At 36.2% G+C, this 27,152-nt stretch overlaps 2 protein-coding genes across 2 annotated transcripts; one reads left to right on the top strand and one right to left on the bottom strand.

The window, feature by feature from the left end:
• The first annotated feature begins 217 nt into the window (after positions 1 to 217).
• On the top strand, positions 218 to 12,784 carry LOC125649202 (E2F-associated phosphoprotein-like). Its single transcript, XM_048876497.2, has 5 exons — positions 218 to 390; positions 1,785 to 1,969; positions 2,841 to 2,957; positions 9,669 to 9,873; positions 12,033 to 12,784. Exons 1-5 carry the CDS (start codon positions 308 to 310, stop codon positions 12,310 to 12,312), a joined length of 870 nt encoding a protein of 289 aa, XP_048732454.1. The 5' UTR covers positions 218 to 307; the 3' UTR covers positions 12,313 to 12,784.
• A 1,691-nt stretch (positions 12,785 to 14,475) lies between these two features.
• On the bottom strand, positions 14,476 to 25,459 carry LOC125649203 (uncharacterized). Its single transcript, XM_048876498.2, has 2 exons — positions 24,944 to 25,459; positions 14,476 to 15,666 (listed from the first exon to the last, which is right to left on the bottom strand). The coding sequence occupies exons 1-2, from the start codon at positions 25,336 to 25,338 to the stop codon at positions 15,420 to 15,422; spliced, it is 642 nt and encodes a 213-aa protein (XP_048732455.2). The 5' UTR covers positions 25,339 to 25,459; the 3' UTR covers positions 14,476 to 15,419.
• Positions 25,460 to 27,152: the final 1,693 nt, after the last annotated feature.

The raw sequence follows: 27,152 nt of genomic DNA, 5'->3' as shown, positions 1-27,152 counted from the left end.
CAACGATCATGTAGGCTGTAATGGCGTGCGTAAAACCATATATACTCGTATCAATAACGAATCTACATTAATGACACAACTATAAATTCACCTGGGGCTACCGACTAATTTCCGGATTTATATTTTCCAGTTCTCAAAAGTCTATGTTTAGTCGCTCAGGCGCAAATGCCTGTGTGCGTTTTACAGATATGTTGTTTTTAACCCTCTCGTACAAGATAAATAATGACATGGACAACCCAAAGTGAAAGTTAGATAAATTCAGAACCATACGGCACACGTTATTGAACGTAACTACAAGTCTGCGAAAATGGCACGCTTTATTCAGCGAAATCTAGATGAAGATGATGACTACCTCGTTGAGGATGACAGCGATATCGAAAGAGACAGCAGGTTGGATATTCTTTATAGACTATAGAGAATATTTCAAAGGGACTGGTTCACGTTTTTCGAAAGAAACGATGTTCAATTTTGATGTTAAAAATGAAAAATATTTCTCATTTAATGTTGACAACCAAAATTTGGACCGTCTGAATGCAAGGATAAGAGCAATATTTCAGCTTTGATTCTTTGTTATGTAAACAAAGACTCGAGTCTTTTAATGTAAACAAACAAACCAACCAGTGAAACGTGAATTTTGTAATTTAAAGCTTCGTCATTTTGTACAATCACAAATTTTAACTTTTAAATGACACATTTTACCTAAAGTATACTTGAGATGTGATATTTATAATAAATTTGGATCAAAATCCATTTATTTTAAAAAACCCGCAAACAATAACACATCTCAATCTTTGTTTTCAAAACAAATAATAAACTTCTATAATGAGCTTCTGTCATTATGAATAACCTTAATTTTTTTATGAAACCCTCTAAACACATTAGACTGTAGATTTTGATCATTTAAAGTGAAAAACAAAATTTGAAGGAAAATCGCGAATCAGTCCCTTTAAAAGTTGAAAGGTCTAGACTTAATTTCGGCTGAGATTCGACTCGGCTAAACACATGTATTTGGACTGACGCCTTCACCAAATCTCGAAGCAGTCCTTTATAATTCATGTCTTAAAATTCACATTCGACTTCGGCAGGTTCTACTAATTAACATGCACTTTGGTGACACTGTAATCTCAGCGAGATTCGTGGAGGCTGGGTATTTGGACTGACGCCTTTTCTGAACCTCAGACCAGTGTCACACAAAGTGATTCGGGAAATCTTGCCTGAACTTCAGCCGCTTGTTGCGATTAAAATAAGTATTAAACTGAATTTTTTTGGTCTGCTTTCATTGTGATAGGGAGTTAATAGGATGTCTAAGGCGAAAAGTTGAAGTGGACAAGAAATTCAGTTTAACCCATTTTAATTGCAAAAATTAAAATGTCATGGGTCTTCGGAGATGACCTTAAAAACGGATGTCACAGTAGGTGTAGCACACTAAAGAACCCTCACTGCTCAATGGCCGTAAGCACCGATCATAGACCTAAATTTGAAGCCCTTCACTGGTATTGGTGAAGTCTCCATATACATGTAAGTGAAAAATTCTGGAGAGGAACGTTAAACAAGATACCATCAATCAATCTCTGGGTTGTTTTTGGTCTCTTTCATGCCCCTTTAACCTTCTGGTGTCCATTCAAGCACCATCTCAGTCATTGTCACTTTCCCTCCGTTAAACATGTCCTATCCCATCACCTTCTCCTCAGCTCATCGCTTATTGTATTTGTGTCTCGGATACGATTTAGAAATTTAGCAAATTTACAATATGGTAAGAAAACCCTTTTTTGTGTGTAATTTAGTTCAGATGATGAGCTTGATTTCACTATCCATTGTGCCAATCAGAAAAAGGTACGAGTACGGCACAGCTCTGTGTCCAGTAAAGGCTCATCTGCAGAGTCCGATTTTGAGAAAGAGATGAATGAAGAGTTGGACAAGAGAGTTTCTGCACTGGAGGAGGCACGAAGAGCAGGACAAGAAAAAACAGGTGATTAGAAAAGCACAAATTTTCTCTATTAAGTTCAGAGAGTATCATGGACTTTATTAATGATAAGAACATATTCTTCATTTGTTAGGATTCCAAACATGTACTGTTTTTATAACTTTATGTAAACTTGCAGAAACAAATACCATTATGATTCTATGTTTTCCTTTCTTTTGCTTTCAATGTTTATATCGAGATCAGTATATGAAATCATGAGTCTAAACTTTCTAAAATCCCAGAGTTCAGCATTAGTGGAACCTTGTAAAGAAGAGTCTACTAAAGTGTATGTAGTGTTGGTCACTTCATCAGAGAATGTACATTTAGCAAATAACATATGAAGCAAAAACATGTAAATTCTAAATACTGAAAAATATCTAATTTTGAGACTACTAAATATTATACCTTTGTAACATGTAGCGATCACCTATCCAAAGGCTGATCGCCGTCACTTAACTTGCGTGTTCAGGAGAGAGACTCTACCACATAACTAGAAAAGCTAGCTCCCTAGCAAGGCAGTATAAGTTCCTGCTTATACTATCTGCTACACCACTCCCCCCCCACCCCACCCCCCGGCTTATCCTGAAGCTTAGCGTGAGTTCTTTCTGAGTGTTTGGTGCTGCTCAGTAGCAGCGGCATCTTCCTGCTTATACATCAGTCGTGGCTTGTGACGATGAACTTGAATTTTAAAAAAATGCAAGTATTTTCATAATTTATCAAAGGTACACTTAATTCTTGCTACAATTTCTGTGTGACCCATTTCAGAATTCATCTGTTTATTTCTGTGTGAGATAGACTGTATGACCCATGGTAATTTCAGGATCAATGTGTCTTTCCAAATCCGTAGTTTTGCATGGTTCTCTGTCTATGTATTTAGGAACAAACTGTGGAGAGAGCTCAAAATCCGGATGTTCCAGTCACAATTCCAAACGGGACAATGGTTTTTATGATGATGTTTATTTTGATTCGGACGAAGAAGAGATGATAACTGAAGGTAACAATAGTTGTTTTATGCCATTCTTATCAGAGATTTGGGGAGCTGAAGAACAGATCAGGCCTGGATTTCTCGTAAAGAACTTAATTGGACTTAAGTCTGAGATTCTACTCAAATTTTGACTGCTCAAATAGAAAACTCAAACTTAAGTTTGAGATTTTTTCTAGAAAGTTTTCTTCTATTTGAGCAGTCAAAATTTTAGTAGAATTTTAGACAATGGGGCCACAATAGGGGGTCAAATTTTTACATACAAATATAGGGAAAATCTTTTAAAATCTTCTCAAGAACCACTGGGCCAGAAGAGTTGAAATTCATGTGAAAACATCTTGACATAGTTTGTAAAAAGCATTGACAGTGACACTGTTTTGAATTTTTATGCGCCCGTCATTAGACGGGACATATTATGACACTGTACATGCCTCTGGCTGGCTGGCAGGCGCCAAGTGAGCTTTTCTGATCAAAATTTGTCCGTTGTCTGTCATCGGCGGCGTAAACTTTTCATATTTTCATCTTCTTCTTCAAAACCACCGGGTCAATTTCAACCAAACTTGGCACAAAGCATCCTTGGGTGAAGGGCTTTCAAGTTTGTTCAAATGAAGGGCCATGCCCCCTTCAAAGGGGAGATAATCACAAAAAAGCAAAATTAGGGTATGGTCATTTAAAAATCTTCTCAAGAACCACTGGGCCAGAGGAGCTGAAATTTACATGAAAGCTTCCTCATATAGTGCAGATTCAAGTTTGTTATAATCATGGTCCCCGGGGGTAGGTTGGAGCCACAATAGGGGATCAAAGTTTTACATAGAAATAAATAGAGAAAATCTATAAAAATCTTCTTTTCAAGAAGGGCTGAGATTTACATGAAAACTTTCTGACATAGTTCAGATTCAAGTTTGTTATAATCATGGCCCCCGGGGGTAGGTTGGGGCCACAATAGGGGATCAAAGTTTTACATAGAAGTATATGGGGAAAATCTTTAAAAATCTTCTTCTCAAGAACTACTGTGCCAGGAAGGTAGAAATTTACATGAAAGTGTCCTGACATTGTACAGATGCAAGATTGTTCAAATCATGGACCCGGGGGTAAGTTGGGGCCACACTAGGGGATCAAAGTTTTACATGCAAATATAAAGGGAAAATCTTTAAAAATCTTCTTCTCAAGAACCAATGGGCCACGAAAGTAGAAATTTACATGGAAGCCTCCTGACATTGTGCAGATTCAAGATTGTTCAAATCATGGCCCCCAGGGGTAGGATGGGGCCACAATAGGGGATCAAAGTTTTATATACAAATATATTGGGAAAGTCATTAAAAATCTTCTGAAGAATCACTGGGTCAGGAAAGTTTACATTTACATAAAAGCTTCCTGACATAGTGCAGATTTTGATGCTGCCAGGTTAGACAGGTGTATATTGTACCGTTTGCGGTACTCTTGTTCACTCATATTAAGACGTCTCCAGTTGTAGGTGAAGTTCTACAAATTTAGACCTATGCTCATTGCTTATGGGTTCTTTAAAGGGACTGGTTCACATTTTTTTAAAAAAAATACAAATTTTCATTTTTAGCTCACCTGAACCGAAGGTTCAAGTGAGCTATTCTGATCACATTTTGTCCGGCGTCCGTCTGTCTGTCTGTCCGTCTGTCTGTCTGTCCGTAAACTTTTCACATTTTCGACTTCTTCTCCAGAACCACTGGGCCAATTTCAACCTAACTTGGCCAAAAGCATCCTTGGGTGAAGGGCTTTCAAGTTTGTTCAAATGAAGGGCCATGTCCCTTTCAAAGGGGAGATAATCACAAAAATGCAAAAATAGGGTGGGGTCATTTAAAAATCTTCTTCTCAAGAACCACTGAGCCAGAAAAGCTGAGATTTACATGAAAGCTTCCTGACATAATGCAGATTCAAGTTTTTCAAATCATGGGCGCCTGGGGTTGGATGGGGCCACAATAGGGGATCAAAGTTTTACATACAAATATATAGGAAAAATCTTTTAAAATCTTCTTCTCAAGAACCACTGAGCCAGAAAAGCTGATTTTTACATGAAAACTTTCTGACATAGTGCAGATTCAAGTTTGTTCAAATCATGGCCCCTGGGGATAAGATGGGGCCCCAAGGGGGGGATCAAAGTTTTACACACAAATATATAGGGAAAATCTTTAAAAATCTTCTTCTCAAGAATAGCAAAGCTGTGATTAATCATATTTATATGGAAGCATCTTCAGGTAGTGTAAATTCAAGTTTGTTCAAGTCATGCCCCCAGGGGGTAGGGAGGGGCCACAATAGGGGTTCAAAGTTTGACATTGAAATATTTAAAAAAATATATGTTCAAAAATCTTCATCTCAAGAAGAGCATAGTAATGATTAGTCATTTTAATGTAAAAGCATTATCAGGTAGTGCAGATTAAAATTTGTGGAATTCATGGTCCCCTGGCGAAGGTTGGTGCCACATAGAAGATCGATTTTTTTTTTTTTTACATGGGAATATATAAGGAGGAGTGTTTAAGAAATTTTACATGGTAATATATAGGAAAAAATGTTTAAAATATTCTTATTAAAAACATCAGGACTTTGATTAACGTAATTTTTACTGGAATACTTGTAAACTCATGCACAACCACTTGATTAAAAATATTAATGTCCAAGGTACCCTCTATGTTAAGATACAAACTTAAGGATAATACACTTAAATCCATTTATGCTCATTTTTTATTTTCAAAACAATTTCTTGTTTATGATTATCATTTCTATTCAAAGCATCTATGTACTGAATTTTGTTGATCTCCATTTTCCATTCAAATATACTGGGTAAACTTCCAAAAAATTAAAAAACAAATATTTTTTCAGTTGTAAGCCTGTGGACTGATCACCACTATTTATATACACTTGAAAACTCAAAGGCTCACCTGTTCCATCAGATCACTTTACAAAAACAATTTTGACCTACATGTTTGTAAATGTAGATAAATTTTCAATTTTTTCTGCTCTTGTTAATTTTGCATCCAAATAAATCTAGTGATATAATTTCATTTTTGTCTTCATTTATAAATTAAGAAGAAGAAAACTCGCCGTCGATTCCTTTTGAACAACTTGGTGAATATCATTAATCTTGGCACCAAAAATCTTTGACTGAAGGGCATTCAATTGTTATAATTACACACTTAATGCACATATTTACAACGTGTATGACCCCCTATTGATTTTCTGGTCACACCTGCCATGTTGGGTTTAAAACATAAACACTCTTTTCTCAGGTGAGCGATGTGGCCCATGGGCCTCTTGTTCATGTTAATAATTTAAAATATAATTCATTCAACTAGAGCCAAGCTCGTTGCAAAGCAACGAGAGGTCTTCCGTCGGAGCTGTATGACATAAAAACCTTAAACTTGACCATATGTCCTTGGGTCAGGTCCTAATGCAGCCTAGTTAACATGAAAATACAGGAACCGTACATGAGTATGTGTGTTTGGGATCTCACTTTCGCCTTCATTCCCTCTTGATATGTTATACGTAACATCACCCCGGGAAAAATTATTTGAAATACTTATCCAGTGATTTTACAAAAGACGAATACAAGTGAAGTTTATAGAAAGAAAATAATCAACTGTACTGTGACAGGAAGATAAGTACTGTAACGATATAAGTAGTTTGGCTACGCTGGCAATTCTGACTTCTCGTCACGGCGGGTGTGACCGGTCGACAGGGGATGCTTACTCCTCCTAGGCACCTGATCCCACCTCTGGTGTGTCCAGGGGTCCGTGTTTGCCCAACTATCTATTTTGTATTGCTTGTAGGAGTTATGAGATTGATCACTGTTCGTTATCTTCACCTTGCATGTACTTATGAGATAGTTTGAGAATTTAATATATATCATTGAAAGGAAGCTTTAAAGGTGTACTATAAATTTTTATCGTTAGGTGTTTAATAAATTTATACTACTCAAGTACATGGGTGTATGATCTCATTCCACGAATCAGTCTTTTGAGGCACGTGTGTTTGTGGGATTAAATTCTTTCAGCATTTAACTTTTCAGTCCCAATAATGAAGAAAAAATAACTATTCAAATTTATGAAATTTATGGCTCAGGGCATACAATAAAGGTTTATAGCTGTTACCAATATTTTATCATACAACAAAATTATGATAGCATAATATTCAGACTGAAGAGAATGATTCATAGAGTTTGAATTATTTATACATACAAATCAAATAAATTGCTCTCAAATCGTGAATATTTTATTAAACTTTAATATCTATCTGCGTAAATACATGTAGGTATATTATGTACACAGTGCGCACAGAAGTCGTGTATGAATTTCACGCCAGGGGCACGTGCCGAAGTAAGTTATACGTATATTTTCCCCCTTCACCTACCTAATGATACGGTTACCTGTTTGCGGGTCAAGCTTTTTACTCATATATAACACAATACTCGAGCAAAATATTATGTTTATGAGATCAATAAGATGTTAAAGAACAACTTTTCCAGCGAAAGCCATATCGAAATATTTACCGTTTTTGAGTTATAATGCGAAAACTTTGAAGATCCCCAGATCCCTAATTTAAGGGGCCAGCCCCTGTTTAGGGATATCAAAAGAAAGCTCTTAACATTTTGTACAACTTTTGTTCTACCCGTCATAACAAAATATTTTTAGTTTAAAAGATACAAAGGAAAATATGTATAATTTTTTGCTCCTTTAGGCGTCCTAATTTTGAACCCTGTCAACCACCATTTCGAACGCTGTAATCAAAAAACAAAAAACAATGTGCACAACTGCAATGCTCCTACTTTTCATTTTCAACGCATTTTCTGCTCAAGCTTATACAGTCTCAGAGCCTTTGTCTGGAAACCAAAGCCCCTAAAATTTCATTCAAAGGGGAATAACTCGTGAACAGAAGGGAATTTCTGAAATGTAGTACATGATTTTAAAATCGTTCTGTAAAGTTTATAAACCCTGAAAATTTGAGCAAAATCCATGTAAAAATGAGCGAGATATGAAGCTTCAAAGTTTGCGTCTAGGAAAAAGAAGAAAAAAAAAGAATAATAAGAATAATCTTAACCAGCACAATCAGTAAAAGGTCTTCCGTTGTTACGGAAGACCTTAATAATGACAACCACAACCAAAATTTGGACCTTCTGAATGCAAGGATAAGAGCAATATTTTAGCCTTTACTCTGTTTTATGTAAACAAAGAATCGAGTCTTTTTTTTTTATGTTTATAAACAACCCAGTTAAATGTTAATTTTGTAATTTAAAGCATCTTAATTTTATACAGTCACAAATTTAACTTTTAAATGACACATTTTTAGTTAAGTATACTTGAAATGTGATATATATAATAAACTTGGATTGATATCTATTTATTTTAAAAACTTCGTAAACAATTACACACTTCAATTTTTGTTTTCAAAAGAAATAATAACCTCTCTATAATGAGCTTCAATTATGATATATAACCTTGACTTTTTTTGTGAAACTTATTAAACACATAGACAGTATTTTTCGATCTTTTAAAGTGAAAAACAAAATTTTGAAATCATGAATCGGTCCCTTTAACATGCCAACGCCTGCCATAACATGGGACCTCCGTTTTTAAGGTCATATCTGAAAGGCCGTTATCCTCACTTCTAAATGCTGAGCGTTTGGCGAAGGAGCAATCACTACCTATGTTTCGGTCTTAGGATTGATGCGGCCTTGGCACGAGCGGGTTTCAAACTCATGACCTCTCAGTTATGAAGCGAATGCTCTACCACTGAGCTACCATTTGCTCTGAGTTGTCGAAAACTGTCGGTCTTGTCGGCAAGGCCAGTAAAATTTTTGCTGGACCGATAATTTTCTAGAAAATGTTGGTCCAAATGACCGTTTGAAAATATCGGGTGTGATCCGATTATTTTAGAGCTCGGGTTCAAGATGAGCAAGTGAAGGTCACTCAAACAACATGGGGGCCGATCAGATTTATGAAAGGTTCTCTGTCCAGGAAGAAAAGACTGGTCATGGTAGCTCAGTTGTAGACCATTCGCTTCGTAACTTGAAGGTCATGAGTTTGAGTTCTGCTTGTACCATGACCACGTCAAACCTAAGATGTAAATATATCCTCGCCAAACGCTCGACATTTAGCAGTGAGAGTTACAGGTCTTTCAGATATGACATCCAATGTTGTGGCAGGTTTTAAGTTGCACGTTAAAGAACCCTCACTACTACAGCCTTGAGTCAAAGTTCAAAGCATAGGTCTAAATTTGTGGTGTTTCACCTACAGCTGGTCATATGTCTCAATATGAGGGGAAAATTCCTGACAAGACATAAAACAAACAAACAACTTGGTAAGAAAAGAAAAATATGCTGAACCTGGACCATTTAGAAAATTACGAAGGCTTCCTTGGTGTTCATGAATTCCATGATGGTTGGAAAACTGACCGTATTTGGCTGGATATTATGAGTTGGGGATGCATTGCTGTTAAAACAGTAAAAGGCATTTTGGTGCAGTTTTTTCTTCTTCGTTCTTTCTATGCAATACAAGGTACATGTATCTAGTCTGACAAAACTTTGTCCCGTCTGACAGAACCTTTAACTCTGTCAGACCAGATGTCTGACAGTGATTTAAAAATTTCGGCAACTATGTTTGCTTCAAAATGTATGAATTGCATAGTGTGCCTATTAGTTGTAAAGCTGCATTCACAAATTTAAACTTGTAAAATTAATCATAATTTGTAAAATCACAGGAGACAAGAAAAAGAAAGAAAAAAAGCTGACAAATGATGACCTATTTTACGATCCCAACCAAGACGATGATGATCAGCGGTGGGTGGACAATCATCGACGGTCACACACAGTAAAAGACAGCAAGACCACCAAAAAACCACCCACTAGTGATGCTGTGTTGGACTGCCCAGCCTGTATGACCACTCTGTGTTTGGACTGTCAAAAGTAAGTTACTAGTAAGAAATCAGTAAGTTATCAGTAAGAACTCAGTAACTTATCAGTAAGAACTCAGTAAGTTATCAGTAAGAACTCAGTAGGTCATAAGTAAGAACTCAGTAAGAACTCAGTAGGTCATAAGTAAGAACCCAGTAAGTTATCAGTAAGAACTCAGTAAGTTATCAGTAAGAACTCAGTAGGTCATAAGTAAGAACTCAGTAAGTTATCAGTAAGAATTCAATAAGTTATCAGTAAAAACTCAATAGGACTTAAGTAAGAACTCGGTAAGTTATCAGTAAAAACTCAATAGGTCATAAGTAAGAACTCAGTAAGTTTTCAGTAAGAAATCAGTAAATTATCAGTAAGAACTCAGTAAGTTTTCAGTAAGAAATCAGTAAATTAGAGTAAGAACTAAGTACATTGTCAGTAAGAACTCGGTAAGTTAAAAGTAAAAACTTATTATAAGTTATCAGTAAGAAATCAGTAAAATAAAGAACTAAGTAATTATTAGTAAGAACTCACATAAAGTAATAACTCAGAAAGTTATCAGTAAGAACTCAGTAAATTATTGTAAAGAACTCAGTAAGTTATCAGAAAGAATTCAATAGGTTATAAGTAAGAACTTACTGTAGTAAGTTTTCTTGAAGAACTTAATACGTTATCAGTAAGAACTCAAAAAGTTATCCTTAGAAATGAGTAAGTTAGAGTAAGAATTCATTAAGTTATTAGTACAAACTCAATATTTTACCTAAAGAATTCAAAAAGTTATCAGGAAGAAATTGGTTCCTTACCAGCAAAACCAATGAGAACTCCGTAATTTACCAATGAGAATGCAGAAAGGTATAAATTAGAACTCGGTAACATGTTAAGTTTATTTGATGTGCTTCTTGGTATTTTAGTTTTAGCTAGACACAAATTTAGCGATTTCCATGTGAAATATGGGTATAGATATTTTAGCGACTTTATAATTCCAAGAAAAATAGTTATTACCTCCTATATAGAATAAATATTAGTGATTTTCAATTTTAGGGATCTCAACACTGTCGCTAATAATGCCAAAATTAAATCCTTGCTGAAAATTCTACTTATACGTTATATTTGTTTATTCTATGTACTAATGCTATAAATTCACTGATCTTTTCATTGATGTCTTGGTGAAAAAAAAACTTCTCTTAGATTTGAAATGGTTTCATCTTCAAATTTTGCTCAGCTATGCTACAAGTTTATTTCTTGGAAGTAAATATACCAGCTTCGTGTTGCCGTGGAAGCAAAGCAACATTTCGTGATCACTGCGTTCATTGTGTTTGTCCAACTGTCAAACTACATAACTCCACAGCTGTCAAACTACATAACTCCACAGCTGTCAAACTACATAACACAACAGCTGTCAAACTATGTAACTCCACAGCTGTCAAACTATGTAACTCCACAGCTGTCAAACTACATAACTCCACAGCTGTCAAACTATGTAACTCCATAGCTGTCAAACTACATAACTCCGCAGCTGTCAAACTACATAACTCCACAGCTGTCAAACTACATAACACAACAGCTGTCAAACTACATAACTCCATAGCTGTCAAACTACATAACTCCATAGCTGTCAAACTACATAACTCCACAGCTGTCAAACTACATAACTCCATAGCTGTCAAACTACATAACTCCTTAGCTGTCAAAATACATAACTTCACAGCTGTCAAACTACAAAACTCCATAGCTGTCAAACTGTGTAACTCCATAGCTAGCTGTCAAACTATGTAACTCCACAGCTATCAAACTTCATAACTCCATAGCTGTCAAACTACATAACTCCACAGCTGTCAAACTACATAACTCCACAGGTGTCAAACTACATAACACAACAGCTGTCAAACTATGTAACTCCACAGGTGTCAAACTACATAACTTCACAGCTGTCAAACTATGTAACTCCACAGCTGTCAAACTATGTAACTCCACAGCTGTCAAACTAAATAACTTCACAGCTGTCAAACTATGTAACTCCACAACTGTCAAACTATGTAACTCCACAGCTGTCAAACTACATAACTTCACAGCTGTCAAACTATGTAACTCCACAGCTGTCAAACTATGTAACTCCACAGCTGTCAAACTATGTAAATATGACTATGAGGCACATTATTCTTGCTTTCTGAATTTGACAGGCATGAATCATATCACAACCAGTACAGAGCCATGTTTGTAATGAACTGTCATGTGGACTTTAATGAGATACTGAAACAACCTCCACAAAAAACCAGAAAGAGGAAGAGGCAACAGGGGCCACAGAGAGGTCAGCAGGGGTCACAGGAGGGTCAGCAGGAGAGTTCCCATGAGGAGGAGGAAAAGCTACATCCTGTGAGATGCACAGAGTGTAACACTGTGGTGGGTGTGTATGACACAGAGGAGGTGTATCATTTCTTTAATGTGCTAGCCAGTCACTGACACCCTGTGGACAAATGACCAAAGGTCAAAGTGGACAAAGGACCCGGGTCAAGGGGATTAAATGGATATTCCTGGTGTGAGACACTTAAGTTTAAACTGAGGGCCAGGATATGCATAACTGAAAAAGTTGTGAACATCCAGTCCATTTGTTGGTAACAGCAAGAATAATCAACGAGCTCAAACGATTCAGAGTTACCTCCCCTGACTGGTGTTTTAAATCATATAAAATGGATTATGTACATACAGCTTGTCTTCATCATCCAGGATTGTCAAGCTCTTTGTTCTTTACGAATTGGAATCTGGATAGATGAATTTCTTATGAATATTTCTAATTGTGTGGAGTTTGATGTTTACCTCAGATTTTTCAATATGGTGGTCTTAAATCAACAATGCTTTTCAGTATGGTGGTCTAGATATTAAATCAACAATGCTAGATACAACTGTATTCATAATAAAAGTCTATAAATTTGAATTTATCAGCTTCAGTTCCTGTTATATTGAATGAAAAAAGAATTTTCAGAAGAAGAATAATGTATGAATAATTTTATTTTACAATGCATTTTGACATGAATTGAGTTCCACAGTAGTCAACATTGACCAAGGAAGTTTCAGTAACAGAAATCCACTTCGATATCTCTTATGTATACATACTTGTGTTTCATAAAAGTCTCAAGAATTAACTTGAGAGGAAGTGTCACAACAACCTTGCACAAGTTGTGAAGTGTTCAACAATAAACTTCTACAGGATTGTACGCTAGATATTTGTGTTAGGTGGTAAAGTATATAGAGAGAACTTAATTAACATTGATTTATAAAATCTTCAAAGGAACAATCAAACCATTGTCCAAAAAAAAAAAAGAGATGGAAGGATTGAGATCATCTGTTGATATGATTTTAGTGAGTCTGAGATCTAATGAAATTCGTATAAAAACATCCTTATTTACAATATATTATATATTGTAAATATCTACAATTATCAAAGTTTTGTCAGTATGAAACCTATACTGTTCCATTCAATGCCAGATATAGTGATGAAACTGTTCGTGTGTAGGTTGGTGAGTTTGTATGGGACCGTTTATGTATGGGTTTGTGAGTAATGCTGATATAGTGATGGGACTGTTCGTGTGTAGGTTGGTGAGTTTGTATGGGACCGTTTATGTATGGGTTTGTGAGTAATGCTGATATAGTGATGGGACTGTTCGTGTGTAGGTTGGTGAGTTTGTATGGGACCGTTTATGTATGGGTTTGTGAGTAATGCTGATATAGTGATGGGACTGTTCGTGTGTAGGTTGGTGAGTTTGTGAGTAATGTTGACCTTGTAGACACTGGGGGCGGCATTGATTTTATAATTCACATATCACTCCGTTATCAAGTGAGGAAAAACTCTGTTGATTTTTGAGTTGAAAGGTCTAAGATCAAGGTCACTTTGGGACTTGATAGAAAAGCTTGTAGACACTCTGGAGGCTGCATATTTCAGTGAATCTGATGCCCAACATTGCGGAGCTCTCTGAGTAGATTTAGGTGACCTATTGCAATACGCAATTTCGGAGTTGCCCAATAGTTTGTTGAACTCTTGCGCTCGGTGAGGTGCAAATTATGTTTTCGTGTTCACGTGGTGGGTACAAATGCTTATCGCTGCATTCATATATTGCCTAAAGGATGATTACCAGATGTCTTGCAACCACCTGAGTTGCAGGGACACACAAATTTTGTAAGTTTATGAGTATTTGATAAATAACATAGCTTAAACAAAAATTGATAATCACCATATTTCTTTGATAAAAGTATCACTCGTGTAGCAGAGGAAATAAACAATAATTTCATATTTGGTTTAATGTCTAATTCAAACAAATTATTCTTGGTATGGTCAGTTTAATGTATACCAATGGCAAATATAAACAAAATTGATGCTTTCAGAACTTTTATCCTTATTTACATAGCCAGTTTATACTACATGTATATGTATACATCTTGAACCCATCAAAGTGTTCAACAGAATACTGAACGTACCTCCATCACAGAACAGCTGATATCTCGGAAATTGTGTATTGGTTGTTGTCATGCATTAACGATTGAGCATTTTTAACTTCTTGATAAGGCCAAGTAAAATTAATTAGTAGATTATCATTCAAACTTCACCAAAAAATGGGGCGGGTGGGAGGATTTTATTTTTTATTTTTCGCCATGGTATTCTTGACCTCGAAAATGCCTTCTCTCAATGAGAAAAGGCTTTATAAATCATAATTACATGTGTATTTGGGTTTCTAAAAGGCAAAGTGAAACAAAGTACGTTTACGATACCGGACCGGACATAAAAATATCCGGAAATCGTAATTTTGAAAAATTAAAAAAATCAGGGCGGGCGATTTTCGAGGGGTGGACGGGAATGATAATCTACTAATTAATTTTACTTGGCCTAACTACCATTCCAATTCCTTTCAAACTTGGTAATCAAATATCTTTGGAACAAGGGAACATAAATTGTCAATTTCAAGACTCCTGCATTCCAGGGGCCTTCGAGTTGGGGCAAAAACTTAAAAATTAAAGAATTTTCAAAAATCTTCTCTACAATAGCACTTGTGTAAGAAAAACTAAATGCATAGTGATGTAGATTAAGAAGGCCTCCACAAAACTTGTAAATTTTAGGATCCCTGGGGTAGAGGTTCTGACCCCAGGGTGGGGCTAAAACTTAGTATATATAGTGTATGTATGTAAACATTTAAATAATATACCGCTCTGAGTGTTGTTTGAATATATTGGCTGTGTTTTGTGAGTCATATAATTCCCTATATATGTTACTGGGGTGTGTTGCTGTGTTCTGTCATAATTATATAATCTCATGTGTTGCAAGGGTATATTACCGTGCTTGCAATCCTCCTCTGATCATAGCAAGACATTACATTGACATTGTAGATAGTGAAGAGTGCTGCAAAATACTGGGGGGAAAAGTATAGATCCTTGTAAATATGCAAGCTGTTGTTCTGAGTAGTGGTGGGTGTCATGATTGAGTCACCTCCGTGTTTTGTATACATGTAAATCATAAAACAGCTTTAAAGGTCATTCCACCACAAATACAAATCTCCAACTCTAAAAAAAGTTTGCATGCATCATGGCAAAACTCCATTTCTTGTGTCAATTGGCGTTTTGTCACCTGTGCCCAGTTTGTTGGGATGGAGGTCGTTCTGTAAATGGTTTGCATGCTGCAGGTCGGGCTGTGACGACTTGTAGGTGTGGTTAAAGCAGCCATTGCTGTCTCGTACTTGCATTTCCTCCTCCAGTAACTCCCGTCTCAGTTGTTGGGTTGGCACTGTCTGAAGACAGCTGTCACCAGTCCGGTGCTTACTGTGCTTGTAACTGGAAACAAATATTCATATATGCAAAGTTTTAATGGAGTTGAACAAGCACTATTGGAACAGTCACATTCATTTATTAAAGGAGCATTAACTGTCGTTTTGTCACCAAAAATTGAATTCATTGAAAATTCCTCCCATCTTATATATTTCAGTAACAACACCAGTATTTAATGATCGATTTCAAACACTTTTTAACCTCAAAGTAGGCACATGAATATTTAATTTTCATGAGTGAAATATTATTGCCTTGCAAGACAATAATTCTTCCTTATATATTTCTTTACACTAAAAGTGATTATCTAACATAGTTTTATTAGATTTATCTTCTTTTTGTACAAAATAAACATTTTTATTAGTCATTAATATATATATTTCCATGCCATTGAGAGATTTTGGGAAAAAAATGTTGTCATCACTTTCACAGCTAATGCCCCTTTAAATAATCTATTTTTAGCAACAACAACTGTTTATTTGTGCTAAATATATTTACCAATACATTTACATGTAATGTAGTATTAAATCGTTATTACGAGATACTAACTCGTTATAACGAGATACTTAACTCGTTATAACGAGTTAGTATCTCGTAATAACGATTTAATATCTCGTTATAACGAGTTTTAAATTATCTCGTTATAACGATATACTAACTCGTTACAAGGAGATAATTAACTCGTTATAACGAGATATTTTAAAAATCGTTATTACGAGATACGAACTCGTTATAACGAGTTAATTTTTTTTTTTTACTTTTTCAAATATGAGACTATCCGGCTTTCGTAATGTAGGCATACTTTTGAATTCAGGGACTAGTTTTAGATGTTAAGGGTTTTTTTTTTTGTTTTTTGTTTTTGTTTTTTTTTTACAACAGTAGCTACATTCCCTCAGTTTTAGTAGAAAGCACTCTTGGGGGGGGGGGGGGGGGGGGGGGGGGGGGGGGCTGCTGAATTCGAACCCGCGTCCCACAGCTCAACAGTTGATGTGCTAACCTACTGAGCTACTCGGCTTAATTTGGTAATTAAATCTAAAAGGAATACATATATTGCTGACATTTATATTTTCATTCATGTTTTAAAAGGAAGTCATCCATTATGATGATGTAGAGTTCCTCTTTAATATATCCTCTTTTTATATCATACCCCCGTGACATGTTTGTTGCTGAGAGAAAAAATAAAAGCAGGTAAACAGCATGGATATGACCAATACAAAAATGATGAACTTATAATACATAAACAATACATGTATCATGCTACATTGTAGTAAGAGATCTATTAAAAGTTTCCTCATATATCCAAGTACTAAAAGCAATGCAATATGCATGCCTGCCAACTTTTAAAAATCGAGGGACAATTTTACAAAATCGGATTTCTGGGATAGGGGGTGCTTTCCCAATGCGAGGAATCGTGCTTAAAATAGGGGGAAATCCCGCCTAAATCGGGAAAGGTGGCATATATAATTTATTCATGTGTGAACAACAATTTATTGCATTTGTTTAAACTAGCTAGGGATGATTTGGTTTTTTTTATACCTGTTTTAGAATTTTTTTTATTAAGGTGGTTGAACAAGGCGAGAAAAGTGCCTACGAGTGGGTGGATAGGAAACACAAAAATAAAATTGCTCTTACATGTAAAGAGTTAGAATATTCATCAATTGGTTGAAAAACTATACATCTATATTTACTGTAGGTTGTAAATGAAATACACAAGCAATTATTTAAATGTGCAGATGAGAACAGTCGAAATTGTCAAATTTAACCATTTTATAGTCGATTTTGGTAAAATTCCAACGTGTGTGGGTCGACTCTGTGTTTTTGTAATCAAATACTTTCAGAAAAACTGAAAAAGTACATATTTTCGTCTTCTAAAAGGATGAAGCCATGACCAACTGTAGATGGAAGATGTGAAAATATTGTACAAAAGAATAGCTTCCCAAGTCCCTTACACTAAAGACGGTAGGCCCATATCGTGCACGATTTAAATCTTTCCTACGCAGGATACAATCGTGATCGTGCTTTTAACGCAGAGTACAACCAGCCGTTACGGTAATTTACTATGGAGAGTGTAGATGTCCGTGAGGAAGGGTTAGAAAGTGGTCCATATTTTTCTTTATACAGATAATTCTTTAAAGTTATATAGCCTATCAGGTGCTGTTGAGCAAGTGGTAGGGGATCTGACCGAATGTTATATATCATTCAATCCAGAATTATTATATGTATAAAGAAAAATATTATTCACTTTCTTGCCCCTCGTCTCGGGCATCTACACTGTCCAGAGTAAATTGACGTAGGGGTTGGTTGTACTCTGCTTTTAATTGATTGATTTTTTTTGATTGATTGATGTTTTCCGCCACACTCAACAATTTTTCAGTTATCTGATGGCGCCCAGTTTTTATTGATGGAAGAGAAAACCCAGATACAATGTACCTGGGATGAGACCACCGACCTTACGAAAGTAAACTGGGAAACTTTCTCACTTACCGGCGCGAGCGGGATTCGAACCCGCGCCGACAAAGGTGACTGCTTTTAAAGCACGATTGTATCCTGTGTACGTAAGAATGGTTGTATCCAAATGACGTTTGGCCAGGGTGTAAATCTCCTTTCATGATATTGTAAGCAAGCTACTCGAGTGGCCTAAACCACTGGACACGTGGGTAATGGGTTCGATACATCGATCTAATATTTACTTTTACTTTCGTAATTTTTTTTATGGGTAATATATTCTATTTTATCACCGAGTTTTAAAAAATATATATCATCAAACAATAAACAAGAGGCCCATGGACCACATTGCTCACCTTAGTCACTTTGGCCCGCCTGTCATTGTTTAGCTGTTGTGATTTCTTTTATCAATCTTTATTCCCACGAAAATTTTTGACCCCATATTGTGGTCCCAACTTAGCCCCAAAGGATCACAACATAACTGAAAATGAATTCACATAACACAGAAATGCCTAAACACCAATATGACTAACATGATTTGCTGTTCTGGATAAGACAAAGGTCATAGGTCATGGTATGATACGAAATACCTTGCCATAAGAAATATATCTACAAAATATGAAAGCTTTATCTTAAATAGTTGAGGAGATATTGAACAGGTCATATTTTTATTAAAAGTAGGTCAAACTCCCAGGTCAAGGTCACAAGATCACACATCATTGCATCATATAAAAGGCCTTTTCGTAAAGAATGTATATACAAAATATGAAATCTCTAGCTTAGATAGTTTTAGAAATATTTTAAAAGATTTTTCCTACATATCAGCATATAACACTTTGATCTCCTATTGTGACCCCACCCTACCCCTGGGTGCTATGAATTGCACAAACTTGCATGGATCCACTCTATGCCAGCAAGCTTTAATGTAAATTTTCACTTTCCTGGTCCTGTGGTTTTTGAAAAGATTTTTTCCTATGTACTCGTATGTAAAACTTTGATCCCCTATTGTGGCCCCACCCTACCCCTGGAGGCCACAATTTTAACAAACTTAAATCTGGTATATGTCAGAGACCTGCCAAGTAAATTTAACTTTCCTGGCCTAGTGGTTCTTGAGAAGAAGACTTTCCCCATATATTTGTATGTAAAACTTTGATTCCCTATTGTGGCCCCACTCTAAAACTTTGATTCCCTATTGTGGCCCCACTCTCCCCCTGGCGCCCATGATTTTTACAAACTTGAATCTGCACTGTATCAGAAAGCTTTCATGTACATGTAAACTTTTCTGTTCCAGTGGTTCTTGAGAAGATTTTAAAAGCTTTTTCCCTATATTATAGGATTAAACATTCTTTTTGAAGAATTTATCGATGTGTAAACTCCGGACATTTTACTCACAAACTGAATAAAAGTGCGAAGCACTTTTATGTTAAGTTTGTGAGTAAAATGTCCGGAGTTTACACATCGATAAATTCTTCAAAAAGAATGTTTGATTCTTATAATTCCAATTCATTCACTTTATTAACAATTGCAACAAATTGAATAGTTTCCCCGCACTATGTTATTTGTTTTCAGGCGTGTATGGATACATTGCGTTTTCGGATTTATTGATGTATAAACTCTTGTACAGCTTTATTTTTGTCCAATCAAAACAACTGTAATAAATAACATTGGAATTATATTTGCATGAAAGACTTTGATGTCCTATTGTGACCCTACCCCTGGGGTCATGATTTTAACAAACTTGAATCTGCACTATGTCAGGAACCTTGCATGCTTTTCTGGTCCTGTGGTTCTTGAGAAGATTTTAAATGACCCCATCCTATTTTTGTGATTACATGTATTTCCCATTTGAAGGGGCCATGACCCTTCATTTTGGAAAAAAAAACAAACTTGAAAGCCCTTCACCCAAGGATGCTTTTTGCCAAGTTTTGTGGATACTGGCCCAGTGATTCTGGAGAAGAAGTCGAAAATGTGAAAAGTTTACAGACAGACGGACAGACGACGGACAACGGATGATCAGGAAAGGTCACTTGAGCTTTCAGTTCAGGTGAGCTAAAAATGTGAAATATCAGTTTATCACAAGGAAGAGTACATATGTTTATATAGTACATGTATATATTTGGATGAATAGGAATTCCCCTCGCCTTGTTCACCCATCTTTAGACTTCAACGGCCTCGTGTCACAGAAGGTGCGACACGATAAAGACCCCTTCCTGCTCAAAGGCCGTAATCGCCGAACATATAGGTCTAAATTTTGCAGACCTTCACCGGCAATGGTGACGTCTCCATCGTATGAGAGAAAGAATCTCGAAAGGGGCGTGGACACGATTTGAGCTGACAGTTTTCAAATTCTGGGGGGGTTTTGTGTGTGTTTTTTTCCCCCGTTTTTAATGTATAGAATGCCAATTGACGAGGTACATGGGAGATACAGAGCCCACAATAATTTGTTATGTAAACAAGGCCCGTGCCATGTTTTTGGTTACATAGGTTATAATACAAGTAAACGTTCATTTAAAGCAGATTTTTCAATTTACAAATTAATTCTGAACACCATTAAATAGTTTCTAGTGTTTAGCACATCTCAGTTTGTTTTTAAACATGATTATTTTCTGTTATAAGTAAGCCATATATAAACCAAAACATGGCACGAGCCTTGTTTACATAACAAAGAATTGCAGGTGCTGTATCTCACTTGTAACTCAACAACTGATATTCAAATTTTGATTGACCATTAGAAATACTTTAGTTAAGCGTTGCAAACAATAAAAATTGAAAAATAAAATTAGAACAATTTCAGCTCAAATCGCGTCCATGCCCTTTTAATTAAGGTGGCTCACTACACCCAGAAATAGTTTCTCAAATCAGTACGAATTGATTTAATCATAAAAGATATGATGATATACAATAAGTATACATGTACAGTTGTATTGCCAAAAAGGCAGAAAATATACAAATTTGGATAAAAACATGATTTTCAAAAAAAAATATTTCAACACATATGAACAAAAAGACTCCGGCGAATTTGAACTCGAGATCAGCGGTTCACCAGCCCAATGCTTTAATCACTGAGCTACGATGATATACAAACAAATCGATCGATACAAATAATTTCACAAAACTCGCCATCTTTTGTAATTGTAAATCGCCATCTTGTGACGTGGTGTCATACAGAGTATAAGTTTTAGTGTAGTGAGCTACCTTAAACAACAATCTTTAGACTTAGTTTCTTTTTCTTTCTTTTCTTTTTTTTCTTTTCAATTTCTAAAGATGACAGCAAGGTACGCATTTTGTAACATATGTGCCGATTTTATTAGAGAAATCATCAAAATGTTATAGATGCTAGCTATATACACACATGTACATGTACGTGAACAAACAAAGGGTTTGGATGAAACTGGCTCCTATTATTAAAACTCATACAGTAGTTGTCTTAGCTGAGAACTACTAGAACGACTCTCGATCTGTATCTATTTTTGGAGCTGTACTTGACTGAATTAAAAGTGTTGAACTGATAAGAAATACAATGATCTATTTTTAGCTGATTATGTAACTTGCACACATCTATATAATTTAAAGGACACATCTCGTGTTTTCAAAGTATACAGAATTATATGCATTTTGTCTTCCTTATGCTTATAAAAATTAATTGTAATAGTTTGTTCACTGAAGTATTGCGATAATTAGCCACAATATGGACTTAAATCTAAGCCCCGATTTCAAAAAGCCTAGTTAATTAGATAGGTAGTCACGTGGTACAGTGACGTCATATGCGACCTTCGTCGATCAACTTGTTGTAATAGTAGTGTTAGATATTTTTTAAAACTCGGGTTTTAGGGGCCTAATTTATTTACCATGGATAACATTTATTTCGATGTTGACAAATTTTCCGAGTCTTATATCTTTTAGCCACCAGTGCATACAAATAGCGACCCAAATGTAGCGAGGAAAGCGAGTATGAAATCTGCATAAATTTGCGAGTAAATATAATGTTTACATGGGATCACTGTCTAAACACTATTTGGTAATGCCATTTCTGTAAACAACTGTAATTAGCGTTGTTGCTTTTCTAAAATAAACAGAGCAATTATTATTAAATTTATTTTTGGAGAAGTTAGATAGGCCTAAATTATAATACGATTACGTAGGGCCTACATGTAGCATTGACAACTAGGCCTACCGTCAAGGGTGCATTTCGGGGAAAAAAATATAATAAAAATGATCAAAGTTATTGTGAAAATCACAATACTTTTAAATTATTTTATTCAAGCTCAATTTTATTAATCATTATTTTTTGTTATCTACACATTGTTACTTAGGAAGTGGGAGCGCGGCGTGCTGTTGTTGTAAACACGTACGCGTTCCTTTAAAAAAAAAAATGAAAGCATTATAATTCAATTCAAAGTTGGGAAATATCATATTTTATTATTTATAATTGAAAGTTCTATTATCTTTTATCTTTAAATTTCTTTTTTAAAACTACCAGTTGGTAGACACTGCTAGCAAAGTTTTGCCTATATGGTGTTACAAGGTGAAGGTCAGTTGGTGCGAGTGTGTATTGAACTTGAGAGCAGAACGGAAAGCATATGCGGTAGGCCTATATGTAACAGTGCGAAGCTTCGATAGAACCATTTTCTCGCAGTTTATATACGTCTTTGTCCAAGAGCTTGTTTGAAAAAGTATAGGGACAAATTCTACTGGGTTTTTTTTTATGGCAAAGTCGTTGTGCCAACAAAAAATATTCACGTCTTGTCCCTCATACCTTCCTTCGAAAATTGAAAAAAACACAGTCCAAATCATCTCTACTGACAGCAAGTACACCCTTAAACGGCACACAACACCCCAATGCAGTGTTATTTACAAGCCGTTAATGTGATAATTGTTTGTTTGTCAATTAAATCTAATCTGTTTATGAAATGACTAACAAATGTTTTCAAATCTTCTCGCTCGAGGTCGCATATGACGTCACAGATAATGGCGCGTAAAATATCGAAGAAAATATGCATATCGCAAGATTTGAATTTCATCGCAATCAAACTCGAAAACTACGCAAACTGTTTCTTTTAAAACACATGTAAAGTAGTTTTAGGCATGAAATGAATTAATTTTGCTGAAAAAATTAAAAAGTTTAAAAACACGAGATGTGTCCTTTAAAGCTCTAATTCGAACTGCGTAGACCATTCGGCGTTAGTGTAGCATGACAAACCAGTCGCATTGCCAATGAATCTCTCAAAATCTCTATCTCTCTTAAGAGCAAAAAAATGTCCTATTTTAATAGGGACACCCAAACAAGTTTCTCTTCCAATATTCGCTTCAAAGTTGTTGTTGTTTTTTTTATACAGAAACATGTCTCAACACCACACGTCCCCATTAACATTGATTAATGTATAATATATTGTACCTTCTGTGGGTTACGTTTATGGGGGCGTAAATGTAAGCAGGTGTCTCTGATGTAAATAGTCTGACCCCCCCCCCCCCCCTCCTTCTCCTTACAATTCGAGAGTGAGGGATAAAGACGTAATTCCCCCCCACAGTGCGTCTCTATGTCCTCACAACGTAGGCCACATGGTTATTAAAGTAACTTAATCAGTTTTTCTCTCTCTCCCATGGCTAGCTGCAGAACTGTAGCTCTCTGAAAAAATATTTTGAATTATGCAAAATATTTTTCAGAGAGCTATAGTTCTGCAGCTATCGCATGGCAAGGTGGTGAGAAAACGTTCCTTTAGGAATGATAGAATGGAAAGCTGGCTCTATAATATGCTATTCATTTCACCAAACATGTTGACATACAATCACATAGGACTTGCAAACGAAATGCATAATCAGACCAATAAGGTTACTAGAAGTTGTAACAACTATCGACACTTTTCCGGTATACAAAGTTTCGAATATCTACCAGTTTCAATTTCTAAAGAGTGTGATGAGATTTTAACATATGCTACTTTTTCAACTGGGAATTTCAGATACTCTTGCAGTTCATAGCCTATCTTTTGACTATAAAGAAGCACAGTTTACCAGACTTTGTAAATTCAATATTCTAGAGTTGTATATATGATATTTTCAATATAAAGATTGTTTAAATAATTGCAAAATGTAGATTTAGAAATGACTATAGGTTTTTAATTTCTCTTTTATAGATAAAGTATGCATTTGTCTAATTGTCTTTGCCAGTTATCTTTACAACCAACAATGAAAAGACAGTCACCCTCTAGTTAGCTGCTGAGAATTTCGTTTGTAACATTATTTCTAGTACATCTCTTATAATAATCAAACATAGCCACAAGGGCTTTGAAAATCTAAATCATACTTCATTGCTACATCTGAAGCTTTTCTCTGTACACCCAACATATCTATAAATGGAGAGAGAGGGGAAGGGGGGGGGGATTCCTTTTGACGTTAAGAGTGAGAAGACATGTCCACTTGGTGCCATTTAGGAGCTTTAACACAAACTCAATTACTTCTACATGTTATACAACAATCACGATGGCACCTCTCCGCGAGCTCGGCTCGAATATTGTCGCGGAAACATACGAGGAAGTACCTGAAAGAAACTCACGAGTCCATGCAGGTGGGCGACCACAATCTTAACGACGTTATCTATTAATTTATTATTATTTTAGAGACCATCCCTTTCTCTAGCAATGGGGAAAAAAATTCGTTGGGTGAATTAGACATTTATGGGAATGAAATCCGTTTTAGCTCTTTACAGATGGAGAAAACAGCTAGACAAATTATCATAAATATTGATAAAGATGAGAGAAAATTAGATCCACACAGATGTTGATTCCTGAACAAACTAAGACGGACATGCAGTGATGTTAGTTGACACATCTTCCTCATATCTCACCTGCATATTACTAAACCAGCAGCAATCAAAATAACAAACGATGTCACAGACAGGATCACCAGCACGTGTAACAGCACATCTGGCGAGTTCCCCGTGACCGACAGATCCCCAACCGTTGTCTGGCGCGGGGGCACATTACACCGTCCAGCAATCCTCTCCACCTCTCCGTCCGTCAAGTTTACAGGGTAGGGGATCCGATACAGCAGCCCCGGGTCCCAGGTCGGAGGGCAAGGGGCAATATCTAACAGATACTCCACGGTGAGGTTCGACATGTCTGTGCTCGGTTTATAATCGATATACTGCATACTGATTTCTCCGTCATAAAGAAAATCAATATGAGGATGTAGCACTGACATAATATTAATATTAATCTCGTATATACGCGGTGTGTGCATCCATCACACAGCAGGATAGAGTGGACGGGTAATCGACTATCATTAACCAAAACATGCTGATCTATTCGTAATGTATCCGCACGTGGTCGTGTGTATGTATAATCAGCTAATTTGTAGCTAAATGGCTATTTATATAGGAATTTACATGCACTGTCATACCATTGCGGTCTTGATTGAACTGGGGGATACCCCTTACCCCCCCCCCCCCCCCTCCCCGTCCCTTTTCACGCACAGTAAATCAATACATATTATATATATTACTATTTGAGAAAAATATTTAATGAATAATAAATATACGAGTTCTGTGGGCATAACGTATGTGCTTTGTTTGAACCCCTTAAAGTTGAACGTTAACAGATGTATCGGCTGACGTGAACAGATGTATCGGCTGATGATGACGTGAACAGATGTATCGGCTGATGCTGACGTGAACAGATGTATCGGCTGATGCTGACGTGAACAGATGTATCGGCTGATGCTGACGTGAACAGATGTATCGGCTGATGCTGAAGTGAACAGATGTATCGGCTGATGCTGAAGTGAACAAATGTATCGGCTGATGATGAAGTGAACAGATGTATCGGCTGATGATGAAGTGAACAGATGTATCGGCTGATGATGAAGTGAACAGATGTATCGGCTGATGATGAAGTGAACAAATGTATCGGCTGATGCTGAAGTGAACAAATATATCGGCTGATAATGAAGTGAACTGATGTATCGGCTGATAATGAAGTGAACTGATGTATCGGCTGAGGCTGAAGTTTTTTCGCTCTGCTACTACCATGTGTTATGAAAATATGTATAAATATTACTGTAGATTAAGAGATGTGGAATTCGCATCAAAGTTTAAAAGACACTATTAGTAACCGTTTTTACGGCCACTTGATAGAAAAAAAGATGGATGCATGGGTTGATTTGTATTTTTTGGCATAGTTTGGTTGTATAGGTATGCAATTCCTTTAAAGATAAAGAAGTTTATGATGTTCAAAAGTTGAAATGTATTGCCCTTCTTAAAATTGTATTCAATCCGTGTTTGCCCAACTATCTATTTTGTATTGCTTGTAGGAGTTATGAGATTGATCACTGTTCGTTATCTTCACCTTGCATTCACTTTACCCATAAAAGCATTAATCTACTTTTCATTTTCATCATTTTTTTAAAAAGTTTGTAACAAGTGTCGATAAGAAGGACAGAAAATAACATCCAGAAAGTTTCCCTTCATTGTGAAATGAACCCGTAATCTTCAATAGCACCCATAAACGTAATCTCCTTTAAGATCTGTTCAAAATGTAAATCAGATAGCACATTTGTACCTACGAAATTTTGTCTAATAATCCCGGAAAACTGTTTTTAAACCAAAGTAATTTAGAATTACAAGATCATCGAAAATTTCCACTAAAAGTAATTAGTGTTCACGTGTCAGTACAAACAAGAAGAATATAGTGTCCCGATAGGACCATGTGCAAAAGCGCAACAGCTATCACACTACACACCACTGCGCTAACACACAACCCGCTATCCCACTATCACACAACACGTCGTCGCACTATCACACTACACACCACTGCGCTAACACACAACCCGCTATCCAACTATCACACAACACGTCGTCGCACTATCACACTACACACCACTGCGCTAACACACAACCCACTATCACACAACACGTCGTCGCACTATCACACTACACACCACTGCGCTAACACACAACCCGCTATCCAACTATCACACAACACGTCGTCGCACTATCACACTACACACCACTGCGCTAACACACAACCCACTATCACACAACACGCCGTCGCACTATC

The sequence above is a fragment of the Ostrea edulis genome, chromosome 5 (assembly GCF_947568905.1).
Source record: "Ostrea edulis chromosome 5, xbOstEdul1.1, whole genome shotgun sequence".
Classification (NCBI taxonomy): Eukaryota; Metazoa; Mollusca; class Bivalvia; order Ostreida; family Ostreidae; genus Ostrea; species Ostrea edulis.
Note: the sequence above shows the minus strand (reverse complement) of the source record. Positions and strands in the feature narration are given on the sequence as shown.